Source organism: Podarcis vaucheri, assembly GCF_965113315.1.
Source record: "Podarcis vaucheri genome assembly, chromosome: 14".
Taxonomy (NCBI): Eukaryota; Metazoa; Chordata; class Lepidosauria; order Squamata; family Lacertidae; genus Podarcis; species Podarcis vaucheri.
The window spans coordinates 9,443,697-9,466,750 of record NC_138752.1 but is presented as its reverse complement, the minus strand read 5'-3'; the positions used below and the strand labels follow the sequence as shown (position 1 = coordinate 9,466,750).

The window sequence follows — 23,054 nt, the reverse complement described above, 5'->3', positions numbered from 1 at the left end:
GGGTGTGCGGCGCGATTTGTGTGCATGCGTGAAGTGTGATTTAGTGCTTGTGCGTATGTGCAAGCGGCGAAACCCAGAAGTAACGCTTTCTGGTACTTCTGGGTCGCTGACGATGCAACCTGAAAGAACGTAACATGAAGCAAACACAACATGTATCTCTCTTTGCTTCCCTTTGTCGCTCCCCCACCATTGCTTCCCTGTAGGGTTGTGGCAACTGAGGGAGCTGGGCTGCCCCTCTACTCTTTCCTCCTTGCCACAATGCCTGTGTTGTTGTTGTTGTTGTTTTAAAAAAGAAACCATTGGGGTGTGTCTGGGGTGTGTCTGTATGCCGGGTGTGCGTAATAGTAAAGACTGGAAGCACTAAACAGAAAGGAGCAAAAATAACATATCATTGGAAACTCTTTGTTCCTGAGAGAGCAAAATATCCAATGAATCATATTCTAAGAAAAATCATAAATAAACAGAGAGGGAAGATGGGGAGGGGGGGAGAGAGCAGAGAGTAGTTGATGAAAAGCCATAAAATGCACCTCTCATAACAATTCAGGGTGATTAATCCATCAGTGGTTCCTAGTCACCAGTTCTGAAGCTGCAGCCTACACTACAGAATAATCAAGCCTACCCTTCAACACGAAGCATCTCAGCGGCTTCTCTGTTAGGAGTTGCAAAGGGAATGAGCACTAAGATCAGATTGCCTGCCTGGTTTTCACACAATTCTTTGGATCCGTACCTGGCTGTCATGATACCCTCTTACACAGGTGTAAATCGGGGGGGGGGGGGTTCACACTTAGCACTCACAGCTGTAAGCTGCAATGTTCTGTCTGCTTTATTTACCTTATCTATGCTAGTCTATCCTGCTCTCTCTCTATCTATCTTTCTTTCTGTCTCTCTCTCTCTCTCTTCCAAGAAGATGTTCATTCCTTAATTTAAAGATATGCAGGCAGACCATAATTATCTTATAATAAAGTGAAGCCTCACAGGTGAACTGTGTTCGGCAAAGATGCTTTACCTTGTGCACTGAGTAGTGCCTTAGCGTTCATGCGCACATGTTTATGGAGATGTGTGCTAGACTCAAGTCTCTTTCATGTGTTCTTTTCATGAAGGGGCAAAGGACCTAGAAAGGGGCATCAAAGCCACACCTCTGGGCCTGAACCTGACAGTGTGGAGGGCAGGCTTTTTAACAGCATGACACTCATTCTCTGCTTAAATACAGTCAAACCTCAGTTGTCGAACGTACAGTGGTACCTTGGGTTAAGAACTTAATTCATTCTGGAGGTCCGTTCTTAACCTGAAACTGTTCTTAACCTGAGGTACCACTTTAGCTAATGAGGCCTCCCACTGCTGCCACACCGCCAGAGCACAATTTCTTTTCTCATCCTGAAGCAAAGTTCTTAACCCGAGGTACTATTTCCGGGTTAGTGGAGTCTGCAACCTGAAGCGTCTGTAACCTGAAGTGTCTGTAACCCGAGGTACTACTGTAATCCATTCTGGAAGCCCGTTTGGCTTCTAAAATGCTCGACAACCAAGCTTCCTGCACCCAAGCGGAAGCCGCGTCGGATGTTCAGCTTCCGAAAAAACATTAGAAAAACAGAACACTTACTACCAGATTTTTGGCGATTGGGAGCCAAAACATTCCAAAATGGAGGTGTTTGGGAACCGAGGTTTGACTGTACAAGAGGCCTATCAGTATTGGCATTCCATGAGCTTTTGAGGATGCACTTGTTTACAAAGGCCTTCTCTTGATCTCGCCACCTAAATCCGCAGTTTGAATTGCTGTGTTGTTTTAACAGGACTGTTTTATTTTGCGTTTTAGTTATGGGTCTTTATATTTAAATGTTTGAATTTTCAACACTTTGCCAACTTCTCGGAGGACCATTTTGCCATGAAGTGGCGTATAAAATGATGCTGAGTGTTCCTCACAGCCTCACCCCTGCTGGCTAGGTATGTTGGAGAATTCCGATGAAAAGAGGAATGGGAATGGGAATAGCTGGTGTTTCCTTATTTGTCCCATGTCTGGAATGGAAATCAATCCAGTGAATATGATTGGCATTTTCTGTTGTTACTGCTTTCAGTCCACAAATGATAGGCAATTGATTACACACACACACACACACACACACACACACCTCATTTGCATTGTGTTTCCTTTACATTGAGATGTATGGGGTGGAATAATGTGATTTATGGAACCTACGTTATGTAAATTGTATAGGTTACATTATCTAATTATGCAATTATGCTAATTGCACAAGTTATGTAATTTTGCCACAGTGGGCCACAAGTTGAACTTTTTTGGGGGCAGAAAACATCTTTCAGCAGAATGGTAACAGTGTTGCATGGGACAAATACAGGGTAGAATGCAAAAACACTGCCTTCTTATTACATCTCTACTGCTGGCATGGATGTCTGTGTGCATTTTTGAGGGAGTCTCGGATTGTGTGAATGTAACATTATGCCTAGAGGATATTAAAGGCTAAATACTCCAAATGGGATCCCTTTGATGTTCAAATGTGCCAGGTAGATGCTTTGTGAATGATGATGGGGTAGGATGAGTGGAGAAGAACATAACAGATCAACTCAATCAGCAAAGCTCATGAGTGGAATTAAAAATCCCAGTATTTCTACCCTGAAGTGGTTGGCTTGTTTCTGAGCCGGTACAGATCACAGGTGGTAGTATCATTAAGTGTTGGTCAGAAAAGGGCATTAGTTGTGTCTGAAGCTGAAGCTTGGATAGCATACAAATAAGTGCTTAATCCCATCTTCCATGCCTGGAATTATATAAAAGGAAGAGAGGGCAAGGATCAGGGAGCAAGGAGCTAGGGGCTTATCGCAGACTTGGCTTCAAGCTCAGAGTCAGAGGATGCTGAGCTGGCCTTCTGAGTACCAGCTATGGGGGGATCTGGACAGAATGTAGGGTCTATACCAAATATATTTTACCATGATTGAATGAGAAAAATATTCCAAAGTGAGTCTCCTTCCCAAAAACATATTCATTGGAAAATCTCACTTTCCTTTTTGAAACTGTCTTATGACTTCTTGCAGGTACTTCTTGCAGGCGTCTGTCTGGTCCAAGCTTTGATGATTTCAGGAGTGAATACAGCGGTACCTCAGGTTACATACGCTTCAGGTTACAGACTCCGCTAACCCAGAAATAGTGCTTCAGGTTAAGAACTTTGCTTCAGGATGAGAACAGAAATTGTGCTCCGGCGGTGCGGCAGCAGCAGAAGGCCCCATTAGCTAAAATGGTGCTTCAGGTTAAGAAAAGTTTCAGGTTAAGAACGGACCTCCGGAACGAATTAAGTACTTAACCCGAGGTACCACTGTAAAAGGATGGCTGCATGTGGTATCATTTCATGTGAGCCCTACCACCTCTTGAAACTGCCCTTTACTTCTGTCCAGTCTGGAGTCCTTTCCTTCCTGCTTGTTTCCTCCTTATGACAGATTTTTATAATGTTTCTCCACCTTGCCCCATGTTTCAAAGCAATAGGAAGGAGGAGTATTCCATTAGATAAAAATAACATGGGGTGTGTTTACTTTTTCCTTGTTGTATGGACTTGGGGGGAGTAATTTTTTCTCTCCATTCGTCTGAGAACAAATTGGTAGTCTTCTGCACTGTGTGTTGAGGGGTGAGGGCACAACAAAATCATAAAGGAGTTGCTTTCATTTGCTTTCCGCCAAGCATCCAAAAGGAGGCAAATACTGTCTCCTCCATCTCGGAAACCTTTGTGCCTAGTTGATTGACGATATCTTCAGAGGCATCCCAGCTGATGCAAATTGGAACGGACCTACCAAAAACCAGGGAAAGTCACACAAAAGTCACATGACAGTCTTGATTCAAAATGGTGGCCAATGTCCCAGCATTGACAAAAACCTCAGGAACCCTCAGGCCAAGTCTGGCAACAGTTTCTCAAGAGGCACTGAATACACAGAGAACAACTGGACAAAAAGGCAAACCATTTCCCAAAATATATAGTAGATTAGTCATTATTATTATATAGCATGTTATAGGTAACAAACGAGTAACGTTTAGGACACACAAAGAAGAAAAGAAATAGCCATTCCAGAATGAAAAAAAAGAGAAGAATCTTTTAATGAGAAATTCATGGTCAGATAACAGTCCTGATTAATACGCCAATCTTTTTTCAGAAAAATACATTGTTTACTAAAAGAACATATCCATATATGTCAGTACAGTGTATTAACTAACCCGATTTATTTCCATACCTTGTAAGTACCCTGCATTGATCTAATCAAATGCTGTAAATGTAAAAAATGTGTGTTTCGTATTAAGCAATGTTCTTTGCTATATCCCTTAAACTTAATCCAATTAACCATAAAAATACCCCGCCTTTGTTTTTCTGTTTTTAGTTTGATGTAGTATGCTAGTTTGACCATTACAGCAAACTCCCCCACTTTATCAATCCTCTCCATAATGGATGGTATTGTTGTTAAGCACCATTTTTTGCACAGTAGATTCTAGGTGACATCAGTATGTAAGAAGGCAGTTCCTTCCATATAATTCAATAAAAATAACACTGGATCTATGGGCACGCTAAAATCCTTCTTAGCTGAATATTATTATTCTTTTACCACTAGTCAGTCCCTGGGTCCATCTGTAGCTCCTTCTGTCCCCTCGGTCTTCAGCTTTGAACCTGGACAATGGGCACAATCCAAGCCCTTTTGCACTCGGCTGGGAGTGTGTGAGGATTGGGTGGAGATTCCAGAGCATAAAGGCTGGTGGGAGCAGTGGCGTAGCGTGGGTTGTCAGCACCCAGGGCAAGGCAAGTAATTTGCGCCCCCTAACCCGTGGATTTGCGCCCCCTAACCCCCAGATGGTGCGGCCGGCCCCCCCTGCACCCCCACGCTACGCCACTGGGTGGGAGTGCCCCAATGGGAAGTGGCAGGAAGTCCCAAAGTGGGGAGGGCTGTCTAGAGATCCCATCTTAGTCTGATGGCCCATTGCCAACAATGTGTAACTTTGACATTCACTGTGCAGAGTTTAAAAACACACAGGGCTCCTACAGAATCATAGAATTGTAGCATTGGAAGGGACCCTGTGGATCACCTAGTCCAGGGGTTGGCAAGGTTTCCGGCCATGGGCCAGATCACTCCCACAGAGATTGTCCGTGGGCCAGACTGGCGCATTGCGATGGCAGAAATCGCGCCTGCGCATGCCCAGACACTGGAAACCGCACCTGTGCAGAAGCAATTTCTGGCATCTGGACATTTACAGATGCGATTTCTGGTATCTGCGAGTGCGCAGATGTGATTTCTGGCTCCGCTTGGCGAGTCCCTCTGCCACGCCATGCTGGTTTAGCACAGTGCACAGGGGACTCACCGAGTGGGCAGCTTGGTTCAGGGGCGACTCGTGGGCCAGTAAAATGGTCTTTGTGGGCTGCATCCAGCCCATGGGCCACACATTGCCAACCCCTGATCTAGTCCAACCCCCTGCAATGCATGAATATGCAGCTGTCCCATGAAGGGATCAAACCTGCAACCTTGGTCTTATCAGGACCGTGCTCAAAGCAACTGAGCTATATATTCAGCACCCCCCCCCATTTGCTTGCACAGAGCTTGCATGGTGGTTAGACTATGTCCATTCATTATTGAGCACTTGTTTTGATCTGTTTGGAGGACATTTATATGACAATTGAGAATTCATTCTGAATTTGTTCTGATTTTCATATGGGGTGTTTTGATATCTTCTGATTGTTCATTTTTAATTTTTCTTTATTTATTGAATTTATATACCTCCCTATACCTGCAGGTCCCCAGGTCATTTCACAGAATAAAATCAGAATATAAAACCACAAAACACACAATCAAAACAAAAACAACCCAACCCATCTCACACTTTTCAATGAATTTCCCCATCACTCTCCAAGCTACAAAAAAATGATATATATTTTTAAAGTGGATTTCTTTCACTGGGGAAAGAGAGCATTTTAATCCACTTTAATTGTGCAAGTCTGCTCTTTTGACATGTGTTTCTGTCCCTCCTGGAAGTCTGGAGACACCCGCAAACCCCCCCCCACTCACCCCTCCCCAGTTGATCACTTTTGAAGATGGCTGTAGAAATAGTTAAAAGCCAAACAGACGGAAACGTTCTGCTTGCAGCCTGGATTTTTCCAGTACTCTGGCCCTTTAAATCCCCCTGTTCTGCCAAGGCTCCACCCCGTTTTCTGACACAGCACAAGCCAAGCATCTTTAAGCTGAGCAATAGCCGTCAAGCTGGCAGGCTGTGAGGATGCTGGGGAGACCAGGACAGTTCTCCACAGATTCCTAGGGACATGGACATGGACCAGGCAGCTACGCACGCACATCCTTGCCGAGCAGCCAGCACAAGACTCTCAAGCACTCTCCGGGAGATCTGACTTGCAAGAGGAAAGAAGAAGCCTCTCTCTCTCTCTACCCACTTGCATGGCTCTCCCTTCAGATGAAGCACTGGGCATCATAAGTCGGACACTAGCATCCCACTGCTGTCAGTCAAGGCAGAACTGGAGAGCTCTGAAGCTTTAAGGAAGAAGAGTGTGCTTCTCTTCTCCTCCCCCCCCATCCCTTTCTGCCACCGTCTTCCTAGCTTCAGGAAAGGACTCCTTTGCCAGGATGTGAGCAGCATCTGAGCTCAGCTACTTATGGGTCCAAAGGCAGCACAGAAGTGGTCTCCTGGATTGCACTGCCCTGCCGAATAGCTCCAAGGGTGGCCGGCCGGCCGGCTGCTGGCAAGAAGCTGACCTAGCAACATCCTATGCCCTAAAAACAGGGGATGAGGTAGGGAAAAGGACACTGACTTCCTCTTCCTCTTCTTCTTCTTCCTCCTCCTCCTCCACCTCCTCCCCAAGACATCTTCAACTGGAGGAGCCATGTCACCTGTGGACTGGAGACCAGGGCCCTTGGACTGGTGGAGACATTCCCTTCTGCTATGCAGATGGAAAGCCTGCACAGACAGAGCTTCTGAACTGAACTGATTAATCTCCCCAGCTGGTTGGCTAGCTGGCCACAGGGAGGGAGCGGGGGCTTTTTCTCTCTATTCATGCGGGGAGTGGGTACAGTTTCCTATTCTTCCTCCCCCCTCCTTCTCTCTCTCTCTCTCTCTCTCCTCCATACTTGAAGGAAACCAGAAGGGCAATACTCACGATTCATCCATGTGCAACTGAAGGGTTAATCTGAGAGACGTGGAAGTGTGTGTGCATGTGTGTCGATACCCTGGATTTGATTTTCTTTTTTAAAAAAAAACTGGATATACCTCACCACTCATGTCCAGGCTCAGCCAGCTTTGGGGAAAGGGAAGAGGACCCAAGAATCTGCTTGTGACATCCAAAGCCATGGAAGGAAGAGAGAGGAGGGGTCCGCTTGGAGCAAGAGGGTTCGACAGGCTACGGAAGCAGCCGCCTTGCTAGTAAGTTGGCTTTTTAAGTCATCATAGTGGGTCAAAAAGCAGCTGTCCTTTTCCTTTCGCAGAGGATTTTTGAAAATATTATTTTTATGACCCAGTCGAGCCCATGCAGGCACTGCTATCTGAGGGCCTAGAAGGAGATAGCCTTTAGGGGAGGCAATATTTTGGGGGGTTGGAGGAATGCTAAAGTTTATATCTGATGGCCAGCAGAAAGGGATGTGCAAGGAATGTGTGAAAATCAGTGTGCGTGCACACACACATACACGAACTATTTATGATTGATGTCTTCTCTTGGTGTGGGGGGGGGGAGGAATGTGATACCAGTGTTTTGTGGTCTTGGGGTGCTCCTTGCCCAAATGACTGATCTGTCAGGACAAAGCTTGACCTGCTTGGAAGGTGATGGAGTTTGTGGGGCAAGACAAAGGAGTGGTCCCAGAGCCTGGGTGATCCTTCTCAAGGGATCTCTGCTAATTAGATCACTACCGGGTGCTTCTCTGTGATGAAAAGAGGGTGGTGGTCTTCAGGGCTCCCAGGGATTCTGGAAGTTAGCACAGCAAAGCCCTGGTCCAAGCTGGTTATTAAGTGATTTAGAAGATTCCTGGCATTTTCCAGATAAGCATCCTGACTACGCTGATTTTTTCCCCCCTCTCTGTGTCTCTCTCTTTTATCCCCCCATGCAGGAAGTGGTGTGGAATTCTTTGTGCTTCCAGCATCTCACGGGTGCCCACTTTCTATGCTTAAAACTACGTTTGTCATTTTAAGGAGCTTCCTGAGATTCGTAGCAAAGAGACCTCCCAAGCTTGGCTGAGGCTGGAAGTCCTGCATAGCCCCCTAAGCCCACCAGCAATAGAGATGGCAGCGGTGCCAAAGATCTCCCGTCCCATGGGGGACCCCTCTGCGGAAGAAGTGTGGGGAAACCGCTGAGGCCAAGCAGTAAGGTCCTGCCTCCAGGATCTCCAGAGGATTCTCCAAAGGGACAGTGGTGAACTAACTGGAAGTGATGCTTTCCTTGTTGGGACAGCAAACGTGGCACAGACTGGCGTGGTATATTGGCTTCTTTCTGCACTTTATCTAGACCCAGGCACTTCAGAGCTTGCAGAGTGGAGTGCAAATAATAAAGCCTTAACCCCTTGGGTTGGCTGTTCATGGCAATCCCATACGACCAGCCTTGCAGTCAGATGGTCATACCAGATCTTCTATACTCAACTGGGACAGATGGGGGCTTGTCCGATTCATTTTTTGTTTGATCTCCCCACAACTGCCCTAGCTTTACTGCCCCGATCCTGCTAGGGTGGGGAGATCGCAAAGGTGGCAGGAGGTGAGCGTGTGGCTGGGGCTTTCTGGGGCAGGGTGGGTGGGCGTTAAGATGTGGAGATCTCCCCAGCCAAGAGGGGCTCCGTGGAGGCACAGTCTGGCTGGGCAAAAGCAGGATGCACCACGCAGCTCTGCCCCAGCTTCCTGGCACCCTGTGAAGGATGAACTCCCGGGGCTTGCAGGATAGGCAGCCCACTGACAACGCTACCGACAGCAGTAACACCAGCGAGAGGGAGCGCATCAGGGGGCGCATGAAAATGGTGATCGGGCAGCTTGAAGGCATCCTGCAAGAACTCAAGGAGGTGGCCAAGGAGCTCCGTGAAGTAAGTGTGGTTGGCAAATGCAAACGGGAGTGTGTGGAGTAATCTGGAGTCGTGGGGAGGAGAGGAAGGAAATGAACTGCAAGGGCCTGGTCAGGCTGCTGTAAACTAGTTGAACACAGACTAGGTGCGGAGCTAGAGAGAGAAAACGTACGTGAATTTTCAGAAGGAGCAGAGAGTTAGTGTATAGATGAGCCTGCGGGAGAATTCCATGCCTAGCTCTGTTTTTCATCCCTGTATTCCAAGCCCAGCTCAAGTTCTCTGACATTATATTGGTGTGTCTCACTTTAAAGGTTGTTTCTGTGCATGTCTTTATGCTACTGGACACAATGCACCATAGATGGTGGTGGCAATTTCAAGGTTGTGTAAAGATTCCGTGGGTGCCTATTTTGCTCTCTTGCTGCAGCATGGGTTATGTAGTCTTTAAATGGTTGCAAAAAGGTAGGCTGCTGCTGTGTGTTTGCCCCCCCCCCCCGCCCCCACAAGCTGAGGCTGGTGCATTTCTCTCTGGGTTGAATTTGATGCCATGGGACATTGTGAGCTTACGGGAGATGCTGGAGCTCAAAAGTGCTAAAGTAATCGCAAGAATGCAACTGCTTTGTCAGCAGGCAGGCATTGTAAGAATGCATAATACTAATTGATTAAGTGAGTAAACAATACCTAGTAGAGCCTTTGGAAGTAGGACAAGTTGGGCCATAATAATTTTCAGAGTGGGATTTTCAGAGCTATGGCAAAATTGCCGTAACAGCTGCAATTTATGACGTGTATGTGCCTTTGGTGATGATCCTCTTATGGAATGAAACAGAGTAATAAGGTCATGCCACATTCTTAGAAATTGTTTTCTGCGCTGCCCAATGCACCCTCGGGCATTATGTACCCTGTTGTGTAACATAACGGTATCTCACTGGGCCTTTGTTATAGTTAACAGCTTGAGCCCAAATTGTAAGGAACAGCTGTGGTTATGTCTGAAAAAAGCACCTTCTGGAGACCCACTTCAGGCAGGAGATGGGGCAGCATAGCTACCCAGACAAAAGTGGCATTTGATGCAGGGTAGGGTACCCGCAGCCCTCCAGATGTGACTGGACTCTTGCTTCTATCCGCCTCAGCCAGCATGGCCAAACAATGGGGACGATGCTAGATCCCTCCAGGGATGATGCTATATAGCTCAGAAACATCTGGAGGGCCCTAGTTCCCTGCCCCTGATTTGGCGGAAAGGCGGGATACAAAGGGCTCCTCCTTATGACCTGTTTATGGGGCATTCATTCTGCTTCGCTTGCACAAAGCTTACATGGAGGTTAGACTACGCCTGGTCTTGATGGAACATTTGCTCTGATTTGTTTGCGGGGAAGTTATAGCACAACGAGCATTCATCCTGATTTTGGATGGATTTTAGGGTTTTATTCAGAGGGAGGGTTATACATCTTCCCATTCATCCCACCCCACACTTTTCCAAACTGCAGCATGCCTACTTAAAAGGGAAAAGAATACGCTTTGCTGCCGTAGGGTAAGAAAGTACTTTAATTGTACATTTCTGGTATGCTGTGGAATCCCTCCCACAAATTTAGTGGATAAATAAAAATTGCCAGCAGGGCCAGTTTCAGGTTTGGGGGAGCTCTCAATCAATACTTGCTTGTTTGTTTGGGTTTTTAAAAAATAAATAAATAAAATAAAGTGCTTTTAGATCATTGATAAAAGGTACAATGGAAATGTTTTTAATGTGGGCCAACCTTGTCACCATTACGTTCTTTCCTCTCCCTCTGGGCCCAATTCACGTCAGTGCCAGTGGTGGCTGATGCCCATTGGAACTGATAAGGCGGGAGGCAGGGAGCCCAACAGTAGGTGGAGCCAGAGAGCCAATGACGGGCAGAAAAGACTCGTTCTTGTTTTGCCCCCACCCTGGTTCTTCCTGCTGAGTTCCATAAGAGCAGCGCTGAGACTAATGAGAAGGAAGCAGCACCCCCTGGACTGGATGTAAGAAATCAGGCAAGGAGGGCTGACTAGACGCAGACTGCTACTTATGGGGCAGCACTCCCTTCGCCCTAACAGATCAGCCTCCACTGAGGACTGGACTAGGATGTTACTATTCCTTCTTCTTGCACCTCTTCTTGCTTGTTCTCTCCAATGGGGCAGGTGAGAGGATGTGACAGCAAAGAGGAATGGGAGCCAGAACAGAAGGCTCTACGAATGGGTAGTGGGGCTCCTATCAAGATGTGGGCCTTAGAAGGTTCCCATACATGCTGACCCCTAATGCCTGCCCCCTGGAAATCATTCAGCTGAATATGAAATAGCGTTTGCTCCCACGAATGGTTTGCTTGCCGACTGTCCATTGCAAAAGGAGGGACTTAGAGTTTAATTTGGGTTTCAATTTGGGCTGACCACAGGTCAGGTTTGTAAAGCTCTGACCCATTTACAGAACCAGGGCACAAGCTTGGAAGTCACATTGTAGAGGGTGTCTCTGAGGTTGTACGGAGTGCCTTTCCCCTTCATCACTTTTGTAACCACATCCAATATCCACACAGCGAGAATGAAAGAAAAAAGTATGGTTCGCAGTCAGTTCTGATCATTTTGTTTGAGAACATAACTTGAGATGGAGTTTTGCAAGGTGTTCATAGCCGAAGAGCTGGCCGCTTGGTGGCCTTTGGGACTGTATTTTGCCAATTGCACTGGATCTTTTGGTTCTCTTGGTTTGTCAATTTTTCCAAACTTCAGTTCTCTAGATTTGCAGCAGTTTACCTTTTGGTTTTAATCCTTGTGAAACTTCATCAGCATTTTAGTGTGAATTTCTGCTAATCGACGCATTTTAATATGCAGTTTTGACTAAAATAATTTGGCAACAATTTCCCCCTCACTGCCAGCATTTTTGTATTCATTTTCACACACACTTTCCCCCAAAACATGCATCTTTGTAAGCATTATTTGGTTGGAGGAACACAGTGCAAAATTCTGATAAGTGCAAAATTCAAATGAGAGCTGTGTTTCAGTTCACAGATTGCTTTGGGAACTGCAAATTTGATAGATTCAAATCTATATCCACAGTGAATCTAATTTCTCCTCCATCCCTACTTGAGAATATTATCTCCTCTATAGGTATCTAAAGGTTAGATCCATCATTCATCCTTTGCATTTTGTTACCTAAAAATCACTTTCTTCCTTGTAGGAGAAGCCATAAAAATGGTGTAATCACAGATGAGTCCAATACATACATATGTGATTTCCATGCATGATAAACTTCTTAAAGCTTTTCCCCCTTCTTCTTCCTGCTTGGAAACTGCCTTGTACTAGATCAGATTATTTGTCCATTCAGCCTAGTAGTATCTTCTCCAGTTTCTGAGATCTCAGTCAGAAATTCCCCCCATTGCCTGCTACCTGTCCCTTTTAACCCAAGATGGAGAGCCTGTGGACCTCCAGGTGTTGTAGGACTGCAACTTACATCATGCCTGATGACGGGTCATGCTGGATGGGGCAGGTGAGGGTTCAGAAACAGCAACATCTAGACCCACAGGCTTCCTGTTTTAACCAGCTGATCTGGGACTTGGTGAATGGGAAATATGTGCTTCCCTGGTGAACTACAGTCCCTGCACTCACGTGCTTCCTCTGCAGGGAAGATGTTGAAAGGAAAAGGACACACAGTTTGGAGAGGATGGCTTTGAAAAATGTATTGAATCAAACACTTTGCAACGATTGCATCAAGTGGTATGACTCCAAGCCCATTATGGCCTTTGATATTCCCTCTCCGCTCCCAACTCCTTCCTTTCCCCATCGTTTCACTGCATAGCTCTCCTTTACTGAATTGTGACCCAGTTCAATAGCATCCAGTGCTAGCATCTGCCTCCAGAGCTGGCTATACTGTGTGATGCATTTCTTCCTTGGAAACATGATCTAGACATACAATGTCCAATCACTGGAACCTGGATCCATTCATCATTCATTCATTCATTCATTCATTCATTCATTCATTCATTAAATTTATATACCACCCTATACACAGAGGTCTCAGGACGGTTCTCAGAACAAGATCAACATAAAAACATCACAATATATATAATCAAAATAAAAACAACAACCCAATAACACCCCCCAAAAAGTGTTGGGTAATACTTCACCCCCAACCTCCCCCACCCCCAAAACATAAAGTTGAGACCTTGAAGTTCATTCTTGTAAATCTCTGTGTAGCGTCATATCAATCCAATTTTGGATTACTTCCTTCCAAAACAAAGTAATTACTCAGCATGGTGACATAATATTAGACAAATTAGCCTCTGCCCTCCTACGTCTTCCAGAACTATTCCGCCAAGTTAACCATTTTTCTTCGAATCCGTTAGGAGCCTGATTAACTCATAAGGCCAGCTTCTGTTGGACTGCACTGACATATGACACAACAGTCCTAAATCAAGACCAGTGACTGCTCAGGACCTTTAGCCCAATACAAGAGTTGGCTGCTGGAACAATCAATATTCTCCCCACCACCACCACTCTTCGCACATATGCCTTTTCTTTTGCAATGCCTACACACACACACACACACACGCAAGTTGCAAAGTGTTATCATTCAGCTGCCTTCTTAGGGTCTCCAGAAATTACGGTTCCAAGTGGGAACACGAACACCGAGGCCACAGGCAGTGCACTAGGTGGCCATTTCAGACATTGCAGCTGCTGTTTTGGATCTATCAATAACAATCTCTCCTAGGATCATTATGCTTAGTGCTAGTATAAAGGTAAAGGGACCCCTGACCATTAGGTCCAGTCGCGGACAACTCTGGGGTTGCGGTGCTCATCTCACTTTACTGGCCGAGGGAGCCAGCGTGCAGCTTCCGGGTCATGTGGCCAGCATGGCGAACCAGAGCAGCGCACGGAAACGCCGTTTACCTTCCTGCCGGAGCGGTACCTATTTATCTACTTGCACTTTGACGTGCTTTCGAACTGCTAGGTTGGCAGGAGCAGGGACTGAGCAACGGGAGCTCGCCCCATCGCGGGGATTCGAACCGCTAACCTTCTGGTCGGCAAGTGCTAGGCTCTGTGGTTTAACCCACAGCGCCACCCGCGTCCCTTATAGTCCTAATATACCTTCAGCTAAAAGAATCCTTGCCCTCTTGGCATTTAAGGCTGCAAGGCTGACCCCACCTGCGTGGGAGTAAGCCACCCTGATTTCAGTATAGCCTCTGAGTTGCCATGATTAGGATTGCACTTTGAACCAGGGGAAGAGAGGTCTTCTGTGAAGGCACCTTCCTCTTCCTCTGTGTCTGGTCTGCACAGCCACCCGGCTGCTGCCTTATCTCCTTGCCCTTATTGTTATATTGTTTAGAGAGGGCAGGTGAACAGGCAGCGACAGCAAGGTGGAGCAATAAGCTCCAGGGAGTGGCTGGTGAGCCCCCTGCGAGGGTTAGGGGCTTTGTAGGTGCTGTGGTCTAAAACACTGAGCCTAGGGCTTGCTGATTGGAAGGTTGGAGGTTCAAATCCCCGTGACGGGGTTAGCTCCCGTTGCTCGGTCCCTGCTCCTGCCAACCTAGCAGTTCGAAAGCACGTCAAAGTGCAAGTAGATAAATAGGTACCGCTCTGGCGGGAAGGTAAACGGCGTTTCCGTGCACTGCTCTGGTTCACCAGAAGCAGCTTAGTCATGCTGGCCACATGACCCGGAAGCTGTACACCGGCTCCCTCGGTCAATAAAGCGAGATAAGCGCCACAACCCCAGAGTTGTCCATGATTGGACCTAATGGTCAGGGGTCCCTTTACCTTTAGGTGCCCAACAATGCCTAATGTTGACCCCAACGCTGAGGGCATGGAGCTCACAAAGTGAAACCTGGAAGGAGAGGGCAGGTTCTATATGAACATCTCTCTATTTTCAGTTGTGAAATGTTGGCGGGCATGGTAATGGTGCCAATTGGAAAATACCTTAATGAAATCAACTTGTCATCCCTTCTGGGGCTCCAAAGTTGAATTTGGCCTGGCAAAAGACTTGCAACCACTTGAGGAAATGCCCAGGAAATGCCACTCAGCGCCTCCTTTGTGCTTGAGATTTTTAATGCCACTGCAGGAACAGCCACAGCAGCAACAGTGATGGCTCTATAGCCTCTTACCCTACAACACCTCACTTTGAAGAAGGGCTCTGTATCCATAAGGTCCTTTCTCAGACTGAGACACTGCGGCAACTAGGGAGAAATAGCCTCTGAGAACCCCATAAGAGCACCGCCAACCGCATGGCTGCAGCAGGGGCATATAATGTCTAAAGCTGAAACGGCTCTGTGCTCAGAAGATGGGAGGGAGACATGGATGGGCAACAGGCACCAGGTCATGAGCGGAGTGCTGATCCTCTGCTCCTTCTGGTCCAAGTTGCAGGTTGTCTAATGCCTATCTTGATGTGAAGGCATTAGGTAAATTCCTACTGATTTTTATAAGACAGGGAAGGATGGGATTTGGGCAGAGTTCTAACTGAGGTGGTCACTTTATTTCTGGGTTATATCAATTCAGGCAGCAAGTGGAAGCTCACATGCTAGAGGGTTCCTTCATTTTTTAAAAAAATAGAAAATAGCTGGTCCCTGCACATAGAAAGCTGGCATGCATAGAAAGGGGTTCTAATCCACTCTTCTCCCTGGGGTTCTAATCCAGTCTTCTCCCTGGTTTTCTGGGTGCAGGGAGTTATGTCTGGAAGTATATTTGTCTGGAAGTATATTTGATTGTGTGAACCTTCATCCTTTCACACACTCACACAGGGCTTGCCCAGACTTTCAATTGTCCCGTGCCTTCTAAGCACAGGTCTAAGAGATTTTTCATTTGCCGCTCCACTTTCCCCAGGAGACCCCACTTTCCCCTGGAAAACCCACTGTTTCCTTCTGAATCAGAACAGACGTCAACCCATAGAAAACCCAGGTGATGTTTGTTACAATTCAGTGCTAAACAGTGGGTTTTCCTGGGGAAAGTGTCAGAGCAAATGAAAAGCTTCTCGGACTTTAAAAAGCAAAGGATGAGTGGAAGGGTGACAAGCCCGCTCCCCTGCAGTTTGAAGTGGAACAGTCCAGACACCTGTTTAAAGTCACCGTGAGAACCAGGTCTCTGATGATAGGTATGAATGAAGGTGGATAAATGCAATTCAGATTACCTATTCATCATCCAGTTCTAATACACACCATCCCAACAGTTCAAAATGGCATGGGGTTTAAGGGGGCAGGATACTAGTGTTGTCATTAAAACTCTTCCAGCAGTTGTAATGAACACCAAGACATCTGGGAATGGGGTTTGGGGGTGTCTCTTTTGTCTCCTTGTAATATACACAGGTTGAGAAAATTTGGGCTAGGCTGGGGGTAGCATGCAGAACTTATCACAAAAGCCTCTGCATCTGTTGTTGGATGCTTGAGTGAGGAAGCTTTCAAGCATTTGATTAGACATGCTCATGACCTCCACAGATTGGGAAAATAGGAAGCTGCTTCAGATTATTGGCCCATCTAGATAACTCATACAGATGCGGGTGGCGCTGTGGGTTAAACCACTGAGCCTAGGACTTGCCGATCAGAAGGTCAGCAGTTCGAATCCCTGTGACGGAGTGAGCTCCCGTTGCTCGGTCCCTGCTCCTGCCCACCTAGCAGTTTGAAAGCACGTCAAAGTGCAAGTAGATAAATAGGTACCACTCCAGCAGGAAGGTAAACGGCGTTTCCGTGTGCTGCTCTGGTTTGCCAGAAGCGGCTTAGTCATGCTGGCCACATGACCCGGAAGCTGTACACTGGCTCCCTCGGCCAATAAAGCGAGATGAGCGCCGCAACCCCAGAGTTGGCCACGACTGGACCTAATAGTCAGGGGTCCCTTTACCCTTTACCTAGATAACTCATACCATCCAACTTTTTCATTTGAAAAACTGGGACTCATGTTTTCTGGGACGCACTCCTGGGCAAGTCACATGACCCGTGCCAGGATCTCACCATGAAAAAGCACTTTTCTGGGGCAAGATCTTGCACTGCACCCCAAAGTGCTTTTGGGGGGCAAGACCTTGCGAGATTGTAGTATCCAAAATGGCCACTGTTCTTCTGTGAAAACAACAGGATGTCCTATTTTCCCGGGACACTTTGTAAGTAAGGCTAACTATGTTGATTGGCAAGGACTCTCCAGGATTTCAAAGTGAAGGGTTTTCCAGCTTGGAGATACAGAGGGTTGGCGTGGGACTTTCTGCATGCAAAGTTTATGCCATCGAGCTATCAACCTCCCCACAAACCCTATTTTTCACCAAGGCTCAGAGCATCACAGGGCTTGCTCACTAATCACAGAAGCCTTAAAATAAAAAATGTAAAACCCCATTGCAGGTGTTTCCTTTGTGATGTGATTAGCATCCAGGTCTTGGACGAAGCAAAAGCTACGGTCTGAAAGTGATTTGATGCAGTGCAACCAACATTCGGAGTCCAAGAACTCCGAGAAAAACTCTAAAAATACTCGTAATTGGCATGCCATTTCCCAATCGAACTGAAGGAAGCTTTGCTTGTCGCTTCGGGAAAGACACTGTCCATGTGTGTGTCAAAACTCAAGAGAAGAGATGCAGCCCTCTATATTTACCACTCATATCTCTGTCAGCAAAATGAAGTGTGCCTACTTCCCTCGTTGCTCCCAGAAGCCAGATTTGTGGCAGGTTTGCCTGATGTGAAATAAGCTCAGTTCAGCAGCCTGGATTTATCCCAGGCGATGGTGCCTGAATTGCCAGGTTGTTTGAAGTGGAATAAACTCCAGATGGACTTTCTGCAGCAATAGGTAAGAGCAAGGGAAGGAGCCGTCTGTCCTAAGGGATTAGCTGGCTGCCGACAAACCCTTCAGCTCTGAGATCGGGAGGGTCTGGGCCAGGGAAGGATCGGGGAGGCTGCTGACCACTGCGCCTGATGAGGCAAGCAGGCAGCTAAGCAATGGCAGGCCCAAGGCGGGCACTGGAGACAAGGTCAAGGGGCCTTTCACCTTGCATATTGGGCTTTTAAAAACAAAAATGAAGCAAAACCCAAATACAGTGGTACCTTGGGTTAATTCGTTCCGGGGGTCTGTTCTTAACCTGAAGGGCCACTTTAGCTAATGGGCCTCCTGCTGCCACTGCGCCGTCGGAGCACGATTTCTGTTCTCATCCTGAAGCAAAGTTCTTAACCCGAGGTAATATTTCTGGGTTAGCGGAGTCTGTAACCTGAAGCGTATGTAACCTGAAGTGTATGTAACTCGAAGTACCACTGTACAGCGCTGGTACCGTGCATCCAATTGCATGGTCACAAGTGCTTGGTCAGCCTGGATAGCTCAGGTGGTGTGAGCAGGGGTCAGCAACCTTTTTAAGCCATGGGCCCATCCACTGTCCTTCAGACCTTGTGGGGGGCCGGACTATATTTTGAAGAAGAAAATGAACAAATTCCTATGCCCCAGAAATAACCCAGAGATGCATTTTAAATAAAAGGACACATTCTACTCATGCTGATTCCCAGACCATCCACGGGCCAGATTGAGAAGGCGATTGGGCCGGATCCGGCCCACGGGCCTTAGGTTGCCTACCCCTGGGTTAGAGAGTGGTGCCAATTATGCCAAGGCTGCAGGTTCGATCCCCGTATTGGACATTACAGGGGGTTGGACTAGATCAGGGGTCGGCAACGTAAGGCCCATGGGCCGGTAGCAGCCCATGAGGCTTGTCTAACCGGCCCATGGTGACCTCTGCCATCTCCCCACCCCACCCCCCGCCACCTGCTCTTACCAGCATGGCGCGGGGGCCGACTTTCAGGTTGATGGCGCCTGTGCTCATGTGCTCCATGCGGTGCATGCACTGATTCTGAGGGGCAGGCAGACGGCAGGACCACCCTGGGCAGGAAAAAAGGGGGAGTGGAGCGGAGCACAAGGAGTCTTGATTTTTTATTTTTTTTATTTGAAAAAATGCTTTGTGTGTCTGCATCTAATATTGCCCCTTTCAAAAAAAAAAAAGGTGTGTTTTTTCTTTTCTTTTTGTAAATCTACCAAAGAATGACATACAATAAAATCAGGATTAAGGGCTTTTCGCAGGACGGCGGAGCATGTTTGTGCGCTGTGTCCTGTTGGTGACACTCGTCCTTCTTGTGATAGAAAATGCTCTACGGGAGGCACAACCCAAAATGGGGGTACAAGGAGTGGGGAGAAATGTCACTATGTTAGTATGAGTCACTATGAGAAATGTCACTATGTTAGTCTGAGAAATGTTGGGGGGCATGTGTTACTGAAATCCTTTCTCTTCCTGCTGTATGTTAAAGTGATATTTAAGGTTTAGGGTTGTAGCGGTGGTGGTGGGAATGAACATTTTAATTGAGATTTTGATCGCAATAATGTATCCGGTTATAGAGTGGCTGGGAGTCCAAGTACAGTCATACCTTGGTTTTTGAACAGCTTAGTTCTCAAATGTTTTGGCTCCTGAACATCGCAAACCCTGACTGTTCCGGTTTGCGAACTATTTTTGGAAGCCGAACATCTGATGGGGCTTTCGCGGCTTCCTGCAGCCAATCAAAAGCGGCACTTTGGTTTCTGAATGTTGTTGTTGTTGTTGTTGTTATCACTATTATTATCATTTCATTATTAATTCTTTCTACCCTACCCATCTGGCTGGGTTTCCCCAGCCACTCTGGGCGGCTTTCAACAGAACATTAAAAACGGAATAAAACTTCAAACATTAAAAACGTCCCTGAACAGGGCTGCCTTCAGATATCTTCTAAAAGTCAGATAGTTGCTTATTGCCTTGACATCTGGTGGGAGGGCGTTCCACAGGGCGGGCGCCACTACCGAGAAGGCCCTCTGCCTGGTTCCCTGTAACCTCACTTCTCACAGTGAGGGAACTGCCAGAAGGCCCTCGGCGCTGGACCTCAGTGTCCGGGCTGAACGATGGGGGTGGGGACGCTCCTTCAGGTATATTGGGCCAAGGCTGTTTAGGGCTTTAAAGGTCAGCACCAACACTTTGAATTGTGCTCAGAAACGTACTGGGAGCCAATGTACGTCTTTTGGAACCGGTGTAATATGGTCTCAGCGGCCACTCCCAGTCACCACTCTGGCAGCTGCATTCTGAATTAGTTGCAGACGTTTTGGAAGTCCAACGGACTTCCGGAACAAATTCTGTTCGACTTCCAAGGTATGACTGTATATCAAACAATGTTTCCTTTCGGAGAAGAGCAATTGCACCTCCTCTTTCCTGCAGGAGGAAAGAGAATGTCTTTTATGGTGCCTGATGGTGCTTTCAGAGATCCAGGCGTGCATTTTCTAAACAGAAGGAGGGAAGGAAATGCCTCTTGAAGTGTCCACTATTATTTAGGCATGAATCTTCTAAAAACAAAGTATGTTAAAACACACAGAGACACACACAATAATTTTATCCCATGAGTAGTGCAAATTTTATGAATTAGTTAAAATTTTTATGATTAACTGTTTAATAACTGACAACCCTCAAATGAATCAAGGACATTCTCTGATGGCAGTTCTACAGGTAGCTTTTTCTAGTTGGGACTGAAAATACACTTAAAGAGTTGGGATTTGTCCTTTATTGCCATTTGTCTCACAGGCACTTAGCTGGATTATCCCTAAAGGCTGATGGGATCAACCAGAGGCCATTTAAGGCTTCATCTCTTAAGGCCTGCTTCTTGGCAAGATCAGAGACATCCAAAGTTGTTTCAGAAGTTGCTAATTCTGGGTGTAAACAGATGTGCCTTTAAATCAGGACTTGCCACACTCTTTCTTCCAGCAGAGCTAGTCCAACTTCTCCTCTGCCTTCACAATTTGTTCTGTGGGTGGTAGCAGAAAATTAAGTGCCAATTTCATTCATTTGCCTTGAGCCTCTTGGGCTTGCCAATCAGAAGGTCAGCGGTTTGAATTCCCACAGCAGGGTGAGCTCCTGTTGTTCAGTCCCAGCTCCTGCCCACCTAGCAGTTTGAAAGCACGTCAAAGTGCATGTAGATAAATAGGTACTACTCCAGCGGGAAGGTAAACAGTGTTTCCATGCTCTGCTCTGGTTCATCAGAAGCGGCTTAGTCATGCTGGCCACATGACCCGGAAGCTGTCTGCAGACAAACACTGGCTCCCTCGGCCAGTAAAGCGAGATGAGAGCCGCAACCCCAGAGTCGTCCGTGACTAGACCTAATGGTCAGGGGTACCTTTACCTTTACTAGCCTTCATGTTGTCTGACTTTTGTATTTTTGAAAGCACAATATGAATGCCTATTCATTTAAACCATATCAGTCACATTATTTTTACTGTTGCCATTTTATTTTATTATTAAAAGGAGCACTCATTTTTAAAAGCTACGAAACCATTTTCAGGATGGAGGGGAAATGGTGCACTTATATTCTGCTGAGAAGTCGCAAACCAGTTTCCCTTGAGCTTGATCACATATGGGGAATTGCATAACTGTATACAACATAGTGAATGCAGGTCTACAGTGGTTCAAAGGAGAATCACATGGGACTATGAGTTGCACTGTGTTCATTAGGACTCACCAATTAATATGAGTGAGCCTCAGAGACTCAAACAAGGTACATCTGTATTTGATCTGGTTGCTATACTGAACTAGTCACATTTGTGTACCAGAGCAATAAATCTCGTCGTTGTGCATGTATATTTTTGCATAGTCCTTGATTGCTTAGCGGTTGGAGCACCCCAACTATACTGAATTGTGATGTGATGGTGAACACTGATCGGCTTAGCTAATGTGATATCATGGAATGTTGCTCCAGAGCATTCCAATCAGCGAGGGAACAAATTTAGACAGAATGTTTGCATACCAGCTTTTGCAAAGGAAGGGCAAGTTGTCAGTTTGGGTGGGATTAAAACCACACAAAGTTCTTAAGGATGGGAGTAACTGTGTGTGCCAACTTGAGAAGAGGAAAGAGGATAAAGGAAGTAGTGAAATGAAGGGTCAGAGAGCTCAGAAACAAACAAAAAGTTAGGTGTACAGCTAGCCTGTGGCCTTTGAGATACTGCTGAACTTCAATTCTGATCAGCCCCAGACAGAGCCCCCCCAGCACTTGCCCCCTGAGCCTGTTACCACACTTTGCCCAGCCTGACTTCCAGGTGAGTCAGTATTGGATCACAGTATGAGAAACTGGCCAGTTAGGCTTTCCCTTTCAAAGAGGGAGTCAAGTGTCTATTGTGAGCATTCTTTACTTTAGCATTTGATTAGCTTCTTGGCTATATATCAGAGACTGAAGCCCTTGAAAGCTTGTTATTATATCAGGATGACTAATTATATTCAATGAACTTTGCATCTGATAGACTGGGCAGAATGAAAATTCACATGGGAGCAAAGATAATAGAACCTATGCTGTGTATGTTTACGTATCTTATCACGCAAGGATTTCTGCAGTGCCTGATCTGTTGATCTAGTTAGCATTTATTGGATGGGACCAAGGCTTGAGGCCTTTTTCAGAGCTGATATTTAAATCAGCCTTTGCAATGTACATGGAATGAAAAGATGGTCCTTGTCTAGGATTGAAAATATTTGCCTGCCCGGCTTTCACAATACTCCTAGGTCATGTGTCTCAGAGTGAAGGGCAGGTGGACCACTGAGAATCCCTGTGAAAAGTTTCAGAGATTTCCCAGACTGGGAAGAGCAATTCCTTAAAACTCCTTGTGGAATGACTGGCCACGTTCCAGGATTACTAATTATCCCGTTCTGCTGAGGCTTGAGGTTAACTGGGGCACTGGAATAAAAAATCAGAGCCTCTTCAGTCAGGTCAAAACTGGTCAAGAAACCTGGACAACTCCCAGTGGGTCCTGTTAGGTAAGCAATGCAAGATGATGTCTCAGCTGAGGTCCAGAATTATCTCAAGTCCTCACCCTTACGCACAGTGGCAGTTGTCACACTCAGTCCAAAGAGTCATATGTGATCCTTAAAGTAGCCAGTTCCGCGTGGCTGTGGAGCTGGAGAGTCTGCATGGCTGTCCCATCATCTGAGGATGATGGGACAGTCACATCCTTGGGCCATTATTGTGTAGAAAGGGATGTCGGGAGCTCCCATTGAGCAGGGTGACTCTCATCTGAATCAAAGTCACCCAAGTCCTTCTTGGTACAACACGAGGACTCAG

General features: G+C 46.5%; 1 protein-coding gene across 1 annotated transcript in view; it reads left to right on the top strand.

Annotated features, from left to right (window-relative positions):
- Nucleotides 1-6,211: 6,211 nt before the first annotated feature.
- The window catches only part of INSYN1 (inhibitory synaptic factor 1), a 128,763-nt gene continuing 111,920 nt past the window's right edge, over nucleotides 6,212-23,054 (top strand). Inside the window, exons 1-2 of the mRNA XM_082198827.1 lie at nucleotides 6,212-7,396; nucleotides 8,074-9,030. Of these exons, the coding sequence (XP_082054953.1) occupies nucleotides 8,869-9,030 (162 nt within the window). The 5' untranslated portion in view covers nucleotides 6,212-7,396; nucleotides 8,074-8,868. The remainder of the gene's footprint in view (nucleotides 7,397-8,073; nucleotides 9,031-23,054) is intronic.